The 15,941-nt window shown below is 41.0% G+C and overlaps 1 protein-coding gene across 3 annotated transcripts in view; it reads left to right on the top strand.

Moving 5' to 3' along the window:
• The window catches only part of TAOK3 (TAO kinase 3), a 179,873-nt gene that overhangs the window by 149,126 nt on the left and 14,806 nt on the right, over positions 1–15,941 (top strand). For all 3 annotated transcript variants that reach the window (XM_047088041.1, XM_047088042.1, XM_047088040.1), the window contains exons 15-17: positions 5,232–5,468; positions 7,183–7,311; positions 12,606–12,809. In XM_047088041.1, coding sequence (XP_046943997.1) covers positions 5,232–5,468; positions 7,183–7,311; positions 12,606–12,809 — 570 coding nt within the window. The remainder of the gene's footprint in view (positions 1–5,231; positions 5,469–7,182; positions 7,312–12,605; positions 12,810–15,941) is intronic.

The following is a 15,941-nucleotide window of genomic DNA, read 5'->3' as shown; positions in this document are numbered from 1 at the left end:
TATTGACCAGTGTATGCAGTCCATGGGCTACAGGCTTTTACTGCTAGATGTTTGTACCATTTGGGCCCCTTAACACTGAGATTTTTGTGTTCTTATGCACCGCTGCACAATTACGTTTGTAACAAAGGAAAAGCAAGGACTGTGAACCTAGACAGCAAAAGAAACCCTGAGGAAACTTTAGAATCAGGTATATTTGTATTATAATCATTGAAGGGCAGAGATGATTGACTTTATTTTGAAAAACTAGGAAAAAGAAGGGCATATCATGAAACCTTTTTTATTTCATCCTTTCTTTTTCTTCTCCTGTAAGAAAGTTCATATTGGACTGATTCATTATCTGGAGAAAGGAGTTGTTTGTATAGTTCTTCAGAATTTCTCATCTGATTTATTGGGCCTTTGAAATGTGCCTTCCTTAAGTTTTTATTACTGGTGAATGGAGATCCTAATATTTTAATTGGATTAGTAACCCATGAGAGTGTTTTCAGCTGTTGTTACATCTGATGTCATTTCTTAAAATTTCATAATGTCCTGGGTCATATGGTAGTTCCTTCCCATAGTCGATGTTAATATAAAGAGCACCAAGCCCATATCTATCAAACAATTCAGATTTTGATCTTCTGAAGGAATTCTCACTGGAATGAGTGGTCTTACTACACAGGTAAATGTATGTTAGAATACACATTTGGGCCGGGGGCCGGGGTGCCTGGCTAGCTCAGTTGGTAGAGGATGTGACTCTTGATCTTGGAGTCGTGAGATCAAGCCCCATGTTGGGCGTAGAGCCTACTTTAAAAAAAAAAAAAGAAGAAAGAAGAAGAAGAAGAAGAAGAAGAAGAAGAAGAAGAAGAAGAAGAAGAAGAAGAAGAAGAAGAAGAAGAAGAAGAATACACATTAGGGACAGGGGCACAAAACTCTTAGTTTCTAATCTCTAGGAAAGCGTGTAGACAGAAATGATTGTTCTATCCATGCAAACAAATATGGATTCTTTTACTTTCGTTTTACCAGATTTAATAGAAAAGCTCTTATAAAAATGGAGTTTTCATTTTGATTTTAAAAACGCAACCTTATTTTCAGCTAATTATAGAATTGGATACCTGAATGAGTTTGATAGACGAGCATAAAAATATTAGCACCTCTGCAGTAAATGCTGTTTCACCTTTCATCAGCCCCACTGTTCTGTTTCTAAATGCTTGAAGATGTGTCCTCTTCCTGGATAGTATAAGTGTACCAGAGGATGCTTATCAGAATGTTGTGTAGCTCCTCTTTCCTTTCTCTCGGCTTCTTAATCTCACTAAGATCATTACTGATACCATTTTTCACTTATGCTGCCCAGTCTATATGCCCAACTCCCATGACCAAACTCTCTGAATAAGCATGTTGAATGAATGAATGAACAAGTGAATGAGTGAAGTCTCTTCTAGTTCTGCTATCACAGGAGAATTTGGACTTGCAGGTGTACATTTCAAAGTTCTTCATGCCAGTGTTTATGTATAAGGCAGAATTGCCTATTATCCATCATCAATTTTGGTATGAACTTAAAACGTTTTTTCCCTAGGTATTCTAAAGAGGGGGGTGTCAAATTTCTAATGTCAAAATGTGACCCGTTGTATTATTTTTTAAGAATTTGCTATAAATTTCATTTATTCTAAGAGCTGAGGTGACCAGTTTTTATCATAAATATCATATGTATTATTTTGATTGCATAAGTTGGCTTTGATCTCTTAAGAGGGTAACATTACCAGCCACCGTGCTTCTCTTTTATGTTCAGGAAGTTGTTTATTAGCCCTCTAGTGCAGTGTTCTGAACTTGGTAGGCAGATAGCACACTTTGGATGAAGTAGTGTGTTTTAGGTCCAAATTTTTGCTGGAATTAAATAAGGTAGATGGAATGACTGTAGAAATTTTCCGGAAAAAGTGCAGTCTAACTTTATGGCTCTTAACTTTTATATATTACTCCAGGTACGTGAAATGGTTAATAATTCAGTTTCATAAATTATACATACTTATTTTATAAGCCACAATCTGGATAAAACCAGTACAGTTTTATTGTTAGACTTCCCCTTTCTCTTGGATCTACTTGTTCTGATCTATGTCCACATCACTGGAAATGCTTGGTGGAGGGAAACAGAGACATACTGCTCAGACCCTGGCAGGACAAGAAAGAGAATCAGCATATATCAGACATCTGTGTGTCAGACACCTTGCTGGGCACAAGTGTTATCCCACTAGTGATCTCATCATAGCAGTGGCTCCTCTTGGGAGACTTCAAGATGTTAAGCAATTTGGCCAAGGTCAGTTATACAGTAAGGGAGAGAATGAGATTTGTGTCCAAGGACCCTACTGGGCATGGCAAGATGCCACTGCCCACTATTAGTCAATCACAGTTTTGAAACTAGCATTATAAAAACTACTACAGTCACTACATTCCTATAACTTTCTTTCATTTTCAGACTTATTCAGCTTGTAACTTAGACTTACCACTCTCTCCAGCTTTGACTTTTGGGGGTGTTGATTCCTTCCATTACTTAATAACAGAAAGTTCATTCTTTTCTGCCTTGATGAGGTAGATTTCCTCAGGCAATTCAAGAACCATAGGATCTCAGTTCAAATCCTAGGCTTTATAAAAATTAAAGAGACAAATTGCATGTGAAAGGACATTGTAAACTGTATAGCATGATAAAATTTAAAATTATGAGTGATTTTTTTGTTCTGATCAAATAGTATATTTGTAAGACACCCAGTATAAACTTAAAACATGCAGGTGTACATAACTGTAGATAAAAATATTTTTGTGTATCACATTAAGACTTCATACATAAAACATCTGGCCATGCTTTTATTTAAATTTGTCTACCTTGCTTGAGTATGGAATTCTAAAACTCAGTATCTCTCTATGTGCCTAAGAAGGCAGTCACGTCGAAACGTAGAGTGTTTTGTTGCAACAAATGGAAGGCGATATTAGGAGTTTAAGAAGGTGATTATCCAAATTTCAGGAACCATTTAGAAGCAATGTGTTTCTCCAGAACCTCAGTGCTGTAAATGATAGCATGTTGAGCTTTGTAATTTGTCTTTGCCACATACTTGTGTGATCTGGTGTGCAGTGTGGCCACCCTTTTCACAGGAAGTCACTCACCAGTTAAGATAGAAAATGCTCCCGACACAACTCATTTCCGTTTTATCTTTAGGTGCCTGGTTTAGGGAAACACCCATCCTGAGACTATTTGACCACAAGCTAGTCAGACATCCTGCTGGCAAGTGTTAAATGTGTCATGATAGCTTTAGGGTGTGCCATGCCTCAGCTTTGGGAATCTGATTAAAGAAGGAATACTAACGCGAAAAAATAAGTTTAGGGATAATACATATCTCAAATGCAAATTACCCTAGAACAGATACTTTACTGCCATAGTTGTATGAAAAACAAGTAAATTCAGAAAGGACTAAATGGGATCCTTTCTGTTGATTGGAATTGTTGTTTCCTGATAGTTGAACTTCAGAAAGGCACAAACATGAGGAAGTGAAATATACACATATATTCCAAATGACTTCTTTCTTTCCTTTTATCATGAAATAGTCCATTAAAAAGAAACATGATATTGTGATGACAAAATAAATTTCCTTTAGAGTGTTAGGTGCCCCTTTGGTGATGCTGTCCTTTTTTTTTTTTTTTGGTCTTGAAGTATCTTCTGCTCTTATGTTCTTCATACTTTAAAGAGGGTTGTCCTTTAGAAAAGAGAAATGAATATGAAACCTAGTGTTAGTTTCAGCTGGAAAGGTTTCAAAGTTCGGCTAATGTTTAATGGTATACTTTGATAATACTATCCAGTTACAGAACAGCACTCTCTTGATAGTAAGGACTCAGTCTGGTATGCAGGGACACCTTCTGAAAGGAGCAAAGAAACAAACTGTTCTTTGTACAAAATGCACTTTGACCTATAAACTGAAAATAGTAAAGAGAATTAATAGCACAAAAATTTCTAGTAAAACTTGTTTAAGGGTTAGGTTGGGGAGAATTGGCTTATAGTAGATAGGAGTGACTAAATTACTAGTGAAAAACAAAGCTGAAGTTATAATTTTGTAATTAATTTTTTTCCCTAAAACAGGAAAGATGAGAATGAAGTGAGCAGAGAATCTAACAGGAAAATAAAGAGGGGTGACATATTGAAGGAAGGAGTGGAAAATCAGAAAAGGTTTAATAGAAAGAAACAAGAGATGCCCAAACTTATATTTGCAATCTTGAGTTTCTTGAATATTCACTTGAGTGAAGGAAAAATTACTAAGAAAAGTAGCCACCTAAAAATTATAGAAATGCTTTCTCTTCTTTAGGAGAGCAAGTAAATAAATATATTGTAATTTGCTAACATCTCTTCTGGGGGAAGGGGAGGTGGAAGACAGAGGATTTAAAAGAAGAGAGTGTTCTCTCTCTCTCTCTCTCTCTCTCTCTCTCTCTCTTCCTCTTCCTCTTCCTCTCTCTCCCTCCCTCTCTCTCCTTTCACCTTCCATGTCTCCCTCATTCATATTAAGAATCAGGAATAAATCTTGTTCAACTTTAGGAATATACTCAAAATTCCTATTAGAGACATGATCTTTAAAAACAAGCAGTCGGATATAATGCAGTGGTTCTCAACCAGAGGGATTTTGCCCCCCAAGGGACATTTGTCAATGTCTACAGACATTTTTGATTGTCTTGACTTGGGAGGTGTGCTGGCATCTAGTGGGTAGGCCAGAGATGCTGTTAAATATCTTACAATGCAAGGATAGCCCTTCAAGGAATCATCCAGCTTATTGTCAATAGTGTTGAGGTTGAGGAATCCTGGTGTAGTAGAAATAGCATAACTCTGGAACCTGACAGACCTGGGTCTGAATCCCAGCTCTGTGCCTTACTAGCTATATGACCTTGAGGATACGTATCATGATATATCAAAAATATGTAAATATAGTTCGGCTGAACGAATAAACGAACTCCCTCAAGTCTCAATTTCTTCATCTACAAATTGGGGGTGGTAACACCTACCTCATTAATGAGTAAAATGAGTGTGTGAATGAGATGGTTTTCAGGATTAGGGATCAAGAATATAAAGAGCATACAAAATAGCACCTGGTACAGGTGAGCATTCAGCCAATAGGTAAGTTGATGGTGGCAGTGATAGAATTATGCCAGAGTGCTCCTCTACTTTGCCTGAAAGTTTGTCTTCCGTGAATCTGGTTACCTGAGTTCTGTTCCCCGACCCAAATCAGGTTACACGACAGATCCATGAGCATGAGCAGGAGAACGAGTTGCGGGAACAGATGTCAGGTTATAAGCGGATGCGGCGCCAGCACCAGAAGCAGCTGATCGCCCTGGAGAACAAGCTGAAGGCTGAGATGGACGAGCACCGCCTCAAGCTACAGAAGGAGGTGGAGACGCATGCCAACAACTCGTCCATCGAGCTGGAGAAGCTGGCCAAGAAGCAAGTGGCTATCATAGAGAAGGAGGTCAGTGTGCACGCTCGTGCCTTGTGCTGTAACCGGGCCAAGCCTGCTCCAGTGGCATCACGCGAGCAGGAGGCAGGAGAGGTGTGCTTTTCGGTGTTGGAGGGACAATGTTGCTTTGTGGTGATAGTTAAGAGGAGTTAGGTTTTGTGGGGCTACTTAAAATCATCAATAAAAGAACAGTTACTGCAGGTATATGTTACGTTCTTGTCTATGCAAATGCATTCTGGGAGTCAATCCCTTGAGGGGGTCTGGGTACAAATAAAAAGAAACAAGGGACTTCTATCCTACAGAAACTTGCAGAGTTAAGACCTGCCACTGTGCCTGTCCCACCCACAGTCCTCTTCAAAAGAAAACTGCCCTACAAATAGTCCCTTTTAGTGGTGACAGTCCCTGGCTTCACTGGACTAGGAATGGGCACCTGACCAATGGCAGCGAGTAATTAACCTGGCTATTGCTTACATCTTCTAGGAAACATCTCTCTTCCCCATCCAGGTCCTATACCAATTTTTAAAACAGAGGAGAGAGTAAGGCAGAGAATCAAAATATGACTTTGATTACTGCTAAGTGTTAAATGGGAGAAGTGATTTATGTCTGAAGGGAAATGCATTAATAATACTGGACAAAACTAAACAGACTCACCTATCTAGGCACTGGAAGCACTAAACCAGTCGCCTTCCATGCCACCCCCTGTAAGACTTACATAGTGTGGGAAAGCAGGGGTGAACGTGTGCTCTCTGGGAATGGGGTGACTGGCGACAGAGTGCCAGGGGTGTCTCGGTAATTAAGCTCTTCTCCACATGGAAGGGAACATCAGAACTGCAGAAGCAGCTTTCCCCCAACAGCCATCAAGCTGTGAGGCAGCCTGGCCTGAAAAACCTCTGCCCAAACAGGGATGATATTGGTTAAATAAACCAGTCAGACTCTTTCTTGGGGATTTGGTTTGGTAAAGATGTAGAGAGAGTTGTTAATAATGGGAAAACTGTTGATAATGGAAGCTAAAGGTGAAAAGATACATAAAAAGAACCATGAAGCATAATCCCTTCTCTGTCTCCTAAGTACCTCATCTTACGTATGTGCTGATATAATGGTCCCCTGACACACAGATTTGGTAACTTTCAGGAGCCAACGTTTTTTGGGTTATCTTTTATTTGGTCTGTGTTCTATGCATTTGGGAGCCCTCAAAATGTCCCAGTGTCTGACTGTTGTGGATTGTAGCAGGTACCTAAGAAAACAAAGTATTATTAGCTTTGCCTATTGTACTAGAGATGACTCTACCCAGAAATCCAATAGTTGAAATAATTAATCAATTAGAGTTAGGTTCTTGGAAGAAAACTGGCCATAGTTACTTATCCATTTTTATAATTTAACCTGTGAGCTACCTACAATACAAAAAGAAAAAAAAAAACAACTTTTATTATAATCCTTAGTTCACTTTTCATCCCATGTATTTTGTGTGTGTTCAATAAAACATGTTTATGGCTTACCTTCATATTTTTCCCATAGTTGGCAATGTTTTTCAATGGTAAACATTTCAATTTTTTTTAAGATACAAGAGAATCAGAGCAGGCATTTCCTTATTTTGTTTTTTATTCTTTGTTCAAAAAACATTACATTATTCAGCGCTTATGGACTCTTTTCATGCATTGGAGAATATAGACAACTGAATTCTGTGTGAAGAACAATTTATCCTAGATTGTATATGTCATTTTATCAGGCAAAGGTAGCTGCAGCAGATGAAAAGAAGTTCCAGCAACAGATCTTGGCCCAGCAGAAGAAAGATTTGACAACTTTCTTGGAAAGTCAGAAGAAGCAGTATAAGATTTGTAAGGAAAAAATAAAAGAGGTAAGAGTACCAATAATTGTCATCACCAATTTGCCATTAGAATGCTTTGAATTTAAGGGCCTCCTGGCTGGCTTAGTCGGTGGAATATGTGATTCTTGATCTCTGGGTTATAAATTCACACCCCATGTTGGGTGTAGAGATTACTTAAAAATAAAATCTTTAAAAAAAAAAAAAAAGAATGGTTGGAACTTAAAATTGATTAACCTTACATTGTGATCAACAGTCTAAATCATTGAGTCTTTTTTTCAATAATTTTTTTAGTGTTTATTTATTTTAGAGAGAGAGAGAGAGACAAAGCGTGAGTGGGGGAGGGGCAGAGAGAGAGGGAGACACAGGATCCGAAGCAGGTTCCAGGCTGTGAGCTGTCAGCACAGAGCCCGACGCGGGGCTCGAGCCCACGAACCATGAGATCATGACCTGACCCAAAGTTGGACCTTTAACCGACTGAGCCACCCAGGAGCCCCTGATTCTCAAACTTTTATCACCTAGAGGGATTATTAAAATGGATTGCTAACTCACCCCTAGATTTTCTGATTCAGTAGGTCTGGGTGGAATTTGAGATGTGCATTTCTAACAAATTCCCAAGTGATGCTGATGCTGCTAGTCCAGGCATCAGATTTTTTTTTTATGTTTATTTATTTATTTTTGAGAGAGAGAGGAGAGAGAGTGAGCACAAGTGGGGGAGGGGCAGAGAGAGAGAAAGAGAGAGAGAGAGAATCGAAAGCAGGCTCCAGGCTCTGAGCTGTCAGCACAGAGCCCGACACGGGGCTCTAACCCACAAACCTTGAGACCATGACCTGAATCGAAGACGAAGTCAGATGCTTAACTGACTGAACCAACCAGGCTCCCCCAGACATCAGATTTTAAGAATCATTGATCTAACTCTAAACCATTCTTGCCGACTTCCAGTTTATTCTTCAGCCACTTCAGCCAGAGTGATCTTTTCAAACCATAAGTCTCATCATACAACCTCATGATTGTAACAGTCCGTTGGCTTCCCGTTGCTCTTAGGATAGATCAAAATACTAGAAATCCCGAAGTGATCGGCTGCTAGCCTCCCCTCCAGTGTCGTCTCACACCGCTGTTCCCCCACCTGTTTTCTCTACCCCTGACTCTTCACTGCTCCTGCCACTATGGTCACCTTTTGGTTCTTCAGATGTATCAAGTTCCACTTTTCTCCAAGATCTTTGGAGAAGACTGTTTCTTCTACCAGGATGTTCTCTCCACCCCCACCCTCGACCCCCAATCTTTCCCTCCGCTGTTAATTCTTACTCCCCTCCTTGTAAGGCTTAGGATTGTTTATTAATACCTTAAGTTAAACATCATTTCCCCAGGGAAGCGTTTCCTGACTGCCTCAACTGAGACAGGTGCCTCTGATTTCATAACACTAGTTTTCAGTTATCCTTTTTTTTTTTTTTTTTTGCCCATGATTGTATCCCTGCACCTGGTACATGTGAATCTCTGATAAATGAATGATTGATTCCTGAAAGTTTGGTTGTGGACCATTAGTGGACATGGAGAGTCCTCCTGGGGAACTGCAATGTGACCTGAAAGCTCACATCTCTTCAGTTCTCCCACCAGTGCTTATAGGTGAATTGCCTACAATTCCCTAGACTTTCCTTCTCATAAGACTTAGGATTTCTAATTTGTAGACTACTGGTGTATTAAGGTTTAATAAAATTCAGTATGGGACATTCTTTCAGTTTGTAAAGCAATTTATTTGAGCTCATAGTCTCCATTAACAATATGGGACTTAGCAAGGCTCCTCTCCAATTCTTTTTTAATTAGGAAGTGAAAGCAAGTGGGTGGGGGTGAGCCTCAGGATCTTTAGTCCTGCCCAGATGAGCCACTGGTGATTGTTGGGACTGACAGAATTTTGTATTTAATCCCCACTGCCTAACTGGGAAAAATCTCTGACACTATAAGGTCTAGAAAACCAGACTGGGGGTGCCTGGGTGGCTCAGTCAGTTAAGCGTCCAACTTCAGCTCAGGTCATGATCTTCCGGTTCATGAGTTTGAGCCCCGCATCAGGCTCTGTACTAACAGCATGGAGCCTGGAACCTGCTTCAGATTCTATGTGTGTCTCTCTCTCTGCCCTTACCCTGCTCATGGTCTGTCTGTCTCTCTCTCTCTCTCAACAATAAACATTAAAAAATTAAAAAAGGAAAAAAAAGAAAACCAGGCTGTAGGGAGAAATAGCCTAACTAAGAAGGTTCATATTCTGTCTATTTTCTCTGAGTTATTGCTTGAGCCTAATTATTACATCATGATGGAAAGATGTTACTGGATCACAGGATAACATTGACTTTTCCCTAAGAAATTTGAAATGTTCTCATTTGCAGTTACATTCTGATGTCTAACACTATGCATTTACTCACTTTCTGCGGCCACACTTTGTGACTGCAGCCACCATTTTGAACTTTTATAACACTAAGGTATTTGGAGATTGCATGAACTCAGCCTGTAGAAGATTCTCCCACAGAACAGCATTTGAGAATCCTCACTCAGTCCTCAGGCATAGGCTATTTTTGGTACTCAGATTTATGAGTGCAGGAAACCACAGGCCTAAACTTATAAGTCTTTCAACATGCTCATGAAGAAAAACAAGCCTAAACTCAGTTTGAGATAGCCTCAATAAGCCTTTCTGTGCAAGGCTAATCCCCCTTATGAAGTAAAGCTTAGTTCTATGTAAGGTAGCACGTATATTTAGATATTGATATATTAAAGGTATTGCCCTCAGAGTGACAGAACAATCTCCATTATCCTCACTGTTTGATAGATGACAGGGGTGTGAGCGATACAGGATGACAGATGGTCCAGAAATAATTTATTCTTTTTTTTGTTGTTGTTGATAAACAATAACATTTTGTAATAACAGTTTCTAGTATTTGTAAAATACTAGAAATTTGTAAACTTTTTATGTTGAGACAGTTATAGATTCACATGCAGTTGCAAGAAACAATGCAGAGAGATCCAGTATACCGATTACCCAGTTTCCCCCACTGTAATATCTTGCTCAAGCGTAATGCAATATCACAAACAAGACATTGACATTGATAGTCAAGACACAGAACATTTCTATCACCACAGGGATCCCTCATGTTGTATGTTAAAGCCGCACTCACTTCCCTACAGAATTTATTCTTGATTTTAGAGTGAGGTTTGCTTGTTTTTATTTTTTGTTTTTTTGTTTTGTTTTTGTTTTTGAGAGAGAGAGAGAGAGAGAGTGCTCGAGTGAGCAAAAAAGCAAGCCCAAGCGAGGGAGGGGCAGAGGGAGAGGGAGAGAATTCCAAGCTGGCTCCACACTCAGCACACAGACTGACGCAGGACTCAATCCCATAGTTGTGACATGATGACCTGAGCCAAACTCAAGAGTCATATGCCCAACCGACTGAGCCACGCAAGTGCCCCGGGAGTGCGTTTTCATGGTCACATTTGGATTTGGGTGTGCAATGTAGTGGTTAATGCCAAACCTAGTAGTGAAGTCATGGCATCAGGAGACGAGTCACCCAGCCTCGCTGATGTGATCCCAGTTTACTCCATGCTCCATGCAGTCTGCTGTCTTGTTGACTCTGCTATTTCACTCAAGACTTCACTAGAACAGGAAAGTTGAAAATTGATTTACAAGGACTTCTTGTTTAAGGGCAAGCATACTGTAAATAGTGTTGATGTCCATATCACAAAACATCAGGTAAAATAGATATTAGCATTTGAAGGAGATTTTCACTGAGCAGTCAGCCAAATCTTATAGATCAAGCTGTCGGTATGAACAATATGAACAAAAAAGAGTGCACTGTGCTTTCTCTAAAAATGGTCTTCTTGCTTCCTCCATAGAGTAAAGTAACATCTTAAGGGTTCCAATTCCCTGCTTTCTTCTCTTTACCCTTATGGTCCAGAGTAGTTATGAATTTTGTCCTTTTGGAGATGGTTCATTTACCCACTCATACCAAGTAAAGGATACTTTTTTCCTGGGGCACCTGGGAGGCTCAGTCGGTTAAGCATCTGACTTTGGCTCAGATCATGATCTCACAGTTCGTGGGTTCAAGCCCTGCATTGGGCTCTGTGCTGACAGTGCAGAGCCTGCTTGGGGTTCTCTCTCTCTCTTTCTCTCTGCTCCTCCCCCATGCATGTGTGCATTCGCTCTCTTTCTCTCAAAATAAACAAACAAACAAACTTAACAAAAAAAGGAATGCTTTCTGAAATTCACACTAGAGACATTTGCAGAGTTACCTCCTGTCTGTGAAATCTGTCTGCTTCTCCCAGCCTTGTCTTCTTTACTCTTGCTCCACATGGCAGCAGGTTATCTTTTCGAGATGCATCTCATCCTGTCACTCCCACATGTATAAAATCCTTTTCTCCTGTGCTACAGATCAGTGTCCTTAACTTGGCCTATGAGGCCTCTTAGGGTCCTGCTTCATCTCATGTCACACTGCACCCACCACCCTGGGCCTTCTCTCCGCTCCTCAGTTGCACCATGTTTCAAATAACCCACCTGATTTAGCACATGCCGTTTCCTCTGCCCAGAGTTTTCTCCCTTCTCCTCTTTCATTGGTTAGCTCCTACAAGTTTTCAGTTTAGTTGTTACCAAGATCCAATATATTCTTTAAAAAAAATCTTTTAATGTGTGTTCATTTTTTGAGAGACAGAGATGGAGACAGAGTGCAAGCAGAGAGAGAGGGAGACACAGAATCCCAAGCAGGCTCCAGGCTCCGAGCTGTCAGCACAGAGCCCGACGCGGGGCTCGAACTCACAGACCATGAGATCGTGACCTGAACCGAAGTCTGGCGCTTAGCCGACTGAGCCACGCAGGCGCCCCTCAAATAGGTTCTTTTAAATAAACATCCTGGTAGAACCAAGTCCTCCACCCGCACAGCAGCTGTGGCAGTAATTTTCGGTTCATTTCTCTGGTTCTTTGATTAATTACTGATTCCACATTGTGGCGCCCCACGATGGTGGTTATCGTGTTCTTTTGCTCACCGTTGCATCCTTGCGCCTTGCACAGTGCCTGTCACATGATGAGAACTCAGTAAGTGTACGTTGATTGAATGAGGGAGCCGGTTATTTCCGAGGCTGAGAAGCCAGAGACCTGGGAAGTAGCAGGCCTCCCTGGCACTTAAATAATCAGTAAACACAAGTTGGGAGAGAAGGATTGCAGCACCAAGCATTCCTGTCCTTGTTCTCAGTTGCTCTCCCAGCAATTTCATCTACCATATTGTAAGAAACTATCAGTTCCTTTGCTCGATGAGACCAGCAAGTTTTCTGTTTTGTTTTGTTTTGTTCCTCTTTTTGTGAAGGAGATGAATGAGGACCATAGCACACCCAAGAAAGAAAAGCAAGAGCGGATATCCAAGCATAAAGAGAACTTGCAGCACACGCAGGCTGAAGAGGAAGCCCACCTTCTCACCCAGCAGAGACTGTACTACGACAAAAACTGTCGTTTCTTCAAGCGGAAAATAATGATCAAGCGGCACGAGGTGGAGCAGCAGAACATTCGGGAGGTATTTATTACATTCGTAACCGCCATCCCTGACTTACGAGACAGTGAGCTTTGTGAGGATCATCCCTGTCTGTCTGTCCGGCCTTATATCCTTCATGTTTATAGTCTTTTTTTTTTTTTTTTTAATGTTTACTTATTTTTGAGAGACAGAAAAACAGAGTGCAAGCTGGGGAGGGGCGGAGAGAGAGAGGGAGACATGGAACCCGAAGCAGGTTCCAGGCTCCGAGCTGTCAGCACAAAGCCTGACATGGGGCTCGAACCCGCAAACTGCGAAATCATGCCCTGAGCCGAAGTCGGACGCTCAACCGACTGAGCCACCCAGGCATCCCGTGTTTATAGTCTTTATTGCCGTGCCTGACCCACAGCAGGTATGCAAAAGTAGTCAGGGAATGAATTCACCACTGAGTAGAAGAAGAAAGCCCATTTACAGAACGAGGAGTCAACATTTTCCAAATAAATGTCACAGTTTTATCGAACACCTATTATAAGCTATAGTATGCGGTGGAGAATCAAAAGAAGTAAAATAAGAGAATTTCTGCCTTCAGCCTGCGTGTCAAACAGTTGTGTTTTTGTGGCTCCACATGAAACACAAAGTGACGGTATGATGCTCTACAGTTAAGTCATTCAGGCATCCGGTGCCACCTTAGTGCCTGGCGTTGTGCTGGTGATGCCAGGACTGCGGAGTTGTTGTGTATACATCCCGCCTTCCAGCAGCCTAAGTCTGAGGAGAAACAGACATGTAACAGGCTGGTTCCAACGTAACAGGTCAGGTACAACAGTGGACCTATAAATGAAGTGTCCTGGGAATACCGTCATGAAAGGGCTGAGAGGGCTCAGGGCCTGATGAGAAGCTGAGTGTTTGGGGTGTACGAAGTGGAATGTCAGAACGAGGGGAGTCAGAAGCAGAATGCAGAGGGCCTTCCTTGTTAAGACGTGTTATTTCCATTTTAGCCTGAAGGCAGTTGCATCACCATCCTAGGTGTTTCAGCAGGGGAGTGAAGAGAGTTTTCTTTGAAAGACCTAGTGCACCAGTGTGAGGCTAGGCTACAGCAGGAAGAAGCCAAGTACAGTGAGGTCAGCCAGGACGTTCTTTCTCTAGGTCCACCTGGAAGAGGCAGTGGGGGAGAGTGGATCTGAGTGACATTTCTGAAGCAGAACTGACAGTAATTCCAACCAAACGGCATAAGAATTTCAGGAGAGAGAGGGGTCAAAAATGGCTTCAAAGTTTCTAATTTGGGAAACTGGATGAATAAGACATTATTCACTGAGATGAGCACAGAATGTGACTCAGTCGCAGATACAAAGTTCAGTAAGAAATCGTTGTGACCTGGAGTAATCAGGGAAACCCTCGCAAATGAGCTAGCATGGTAAAAATATCAAAGTCTGCGAAAAACCCAGCGTTCGTCTGCGCGAGGGAAAGAAGCGCCAAAGGCACATTTATGGAATGAGCATCGGTACATTCTGAGCTCCTTGGAGGGCAGCAGTCAACTGGGAGGGAAAAAGGATGGAGCAAACTAAAATTTATCAGATACATGCAGTGAGCCAGGCCCAAGCCCTTTGTCTGTGTTGTCTTGTCTCATCGGAAGAGAGACAAACCGCTGCACGTTTTTGAGCCAGGCAGCCAGTGATATGCTAATCCTGTGCATTAGAGAGATTAGCCCAGTTTGGTTGGTGGCAGTTCACAGATTGATTCTAGCACGCATTCTCAGCGGGGGGTGGTAGTGCCCCCGGGGGAGTAAGCATAGGCTCTTGTGGGAGAGGGGTCTCAGATATTACAATGGCCACAGTACATAAAGGGATATACAGTGTATCAGGTAGTATTCATTCACCTTTTAGGGCAGGGGGAAATCTAGAAAGCTCCCGGTGATGAAAACATAAAAATGATGATAATGGAAAAAGGAAAAAAAAAAAAAAGAAGAAGAAGAAGAAGAAGGTTACGAAACATTGGGTTAGGGGGAAGACACTAGAAGCAAAGTGATCAGGTGGTAGGAAATAGGGTATGGACAAAGATGATGGTGGCACCTGTCAAACAGGTGGATTTGAAACGTATTTTGAATATAAAATAAGCAGGATTTGGCACACTGTAGGATATGAGAGGAAAGAGGAGGGTACAATCAAAGTTATTTCTAGGGTTCAAGGCTTAGTTTACATGTAAATTTGGTCAGAGACAGAGAAGCCTAGAGAGAGGTGTCAGTAAGAAACTGATTAATTCCATATTAGACATGTTGCCATATTTGTTAGAAGGCAAAAAAGCCCAAGTGAAAAAGCCCAGTAGCCATTTGGAAATAAGATGTTTGGGATTCTTTTCATCTGGCAGTTATTTCTCTTCTGATAGCACATATTTGGAAGAAGTGTGAAGCCAAGGGAACAATCGGTGCCAATAAAAGCTGTAGAAGACAATTATTCCTCAAAAGTTATAGAAACTATTATTTGTGACTTCACTAGAACCAGGTTCTAATCAACTGAGTGAAGAATAACTCTTATAAGGGTACTTTTTTAAGAGTCTAAGTTTTTATGTACAAAAGTAATGCAAGAGCATTAAAACAAAAGACAAACACAGAAAAATACATAGTTGAGTAGTGAAAGTTCTTGATAATCCCACGCTGCCCAGTCTCTACCCTGACTACCATTAATTTGGCATCTGTATTTCCAGATTTCCTTTTCCTTGTATGTATGTACTCATACATTCAGCTTATATAAAACTTTAACTTTACAAAATTAAGGTTACATTAGTATCAGTGGGTTTATTTGATTTGCAAGCCATAGAAACAAATTCTGGCTGCATGAGCGTGGAAAGGAATTTGTTGGAAGGATATGCGGTAGATAACAGCGATGAAGAACCAAGCTGGAAAAGATGAAGAATCAAGCTGGAAAAGCAAATTCTGTGACCTAGAGAGCAAGAGCCTAATGGACATTCCTCAGAGCACTGCCATTTGGTTGTATTTCCTCCCACCATATTTAATCTTTGTATCATTTCAGCTTCAGATTCAAATTCCTAGGAGGGCTACTCTCTGATTACAGATAGGGTGGAGGAGTTTCTCAAGCAAAAAAGAGGAGCCTGTTAACAAGAGAAGGGAAATGGATACTGAACCTACAAAAATGTCTAGTATACTGTTTTGTAACTCTTCTCTTT

This window comes from Lynx rufus, unplaced genomic scaffold (genome assembly GCF_022079265.1).
Source record: "Lynx rufus isolate CCGP_SWC_20201006 ecotype Redwood Valley unplaced genomic scaffold, mLynRuf1.p SCAF_24, whole genome shotgun sequence".
Lineage (NCBI taxonomy): Eukaryota > Metazoa > Chordata > Mammalia > Carnivora > Felidae > Lynx > Lynx rufus.
Note: the sequence above shows the minus strand (reverse complement) of the source record. Positions and strands in the feature narration are given on the sequence as shown.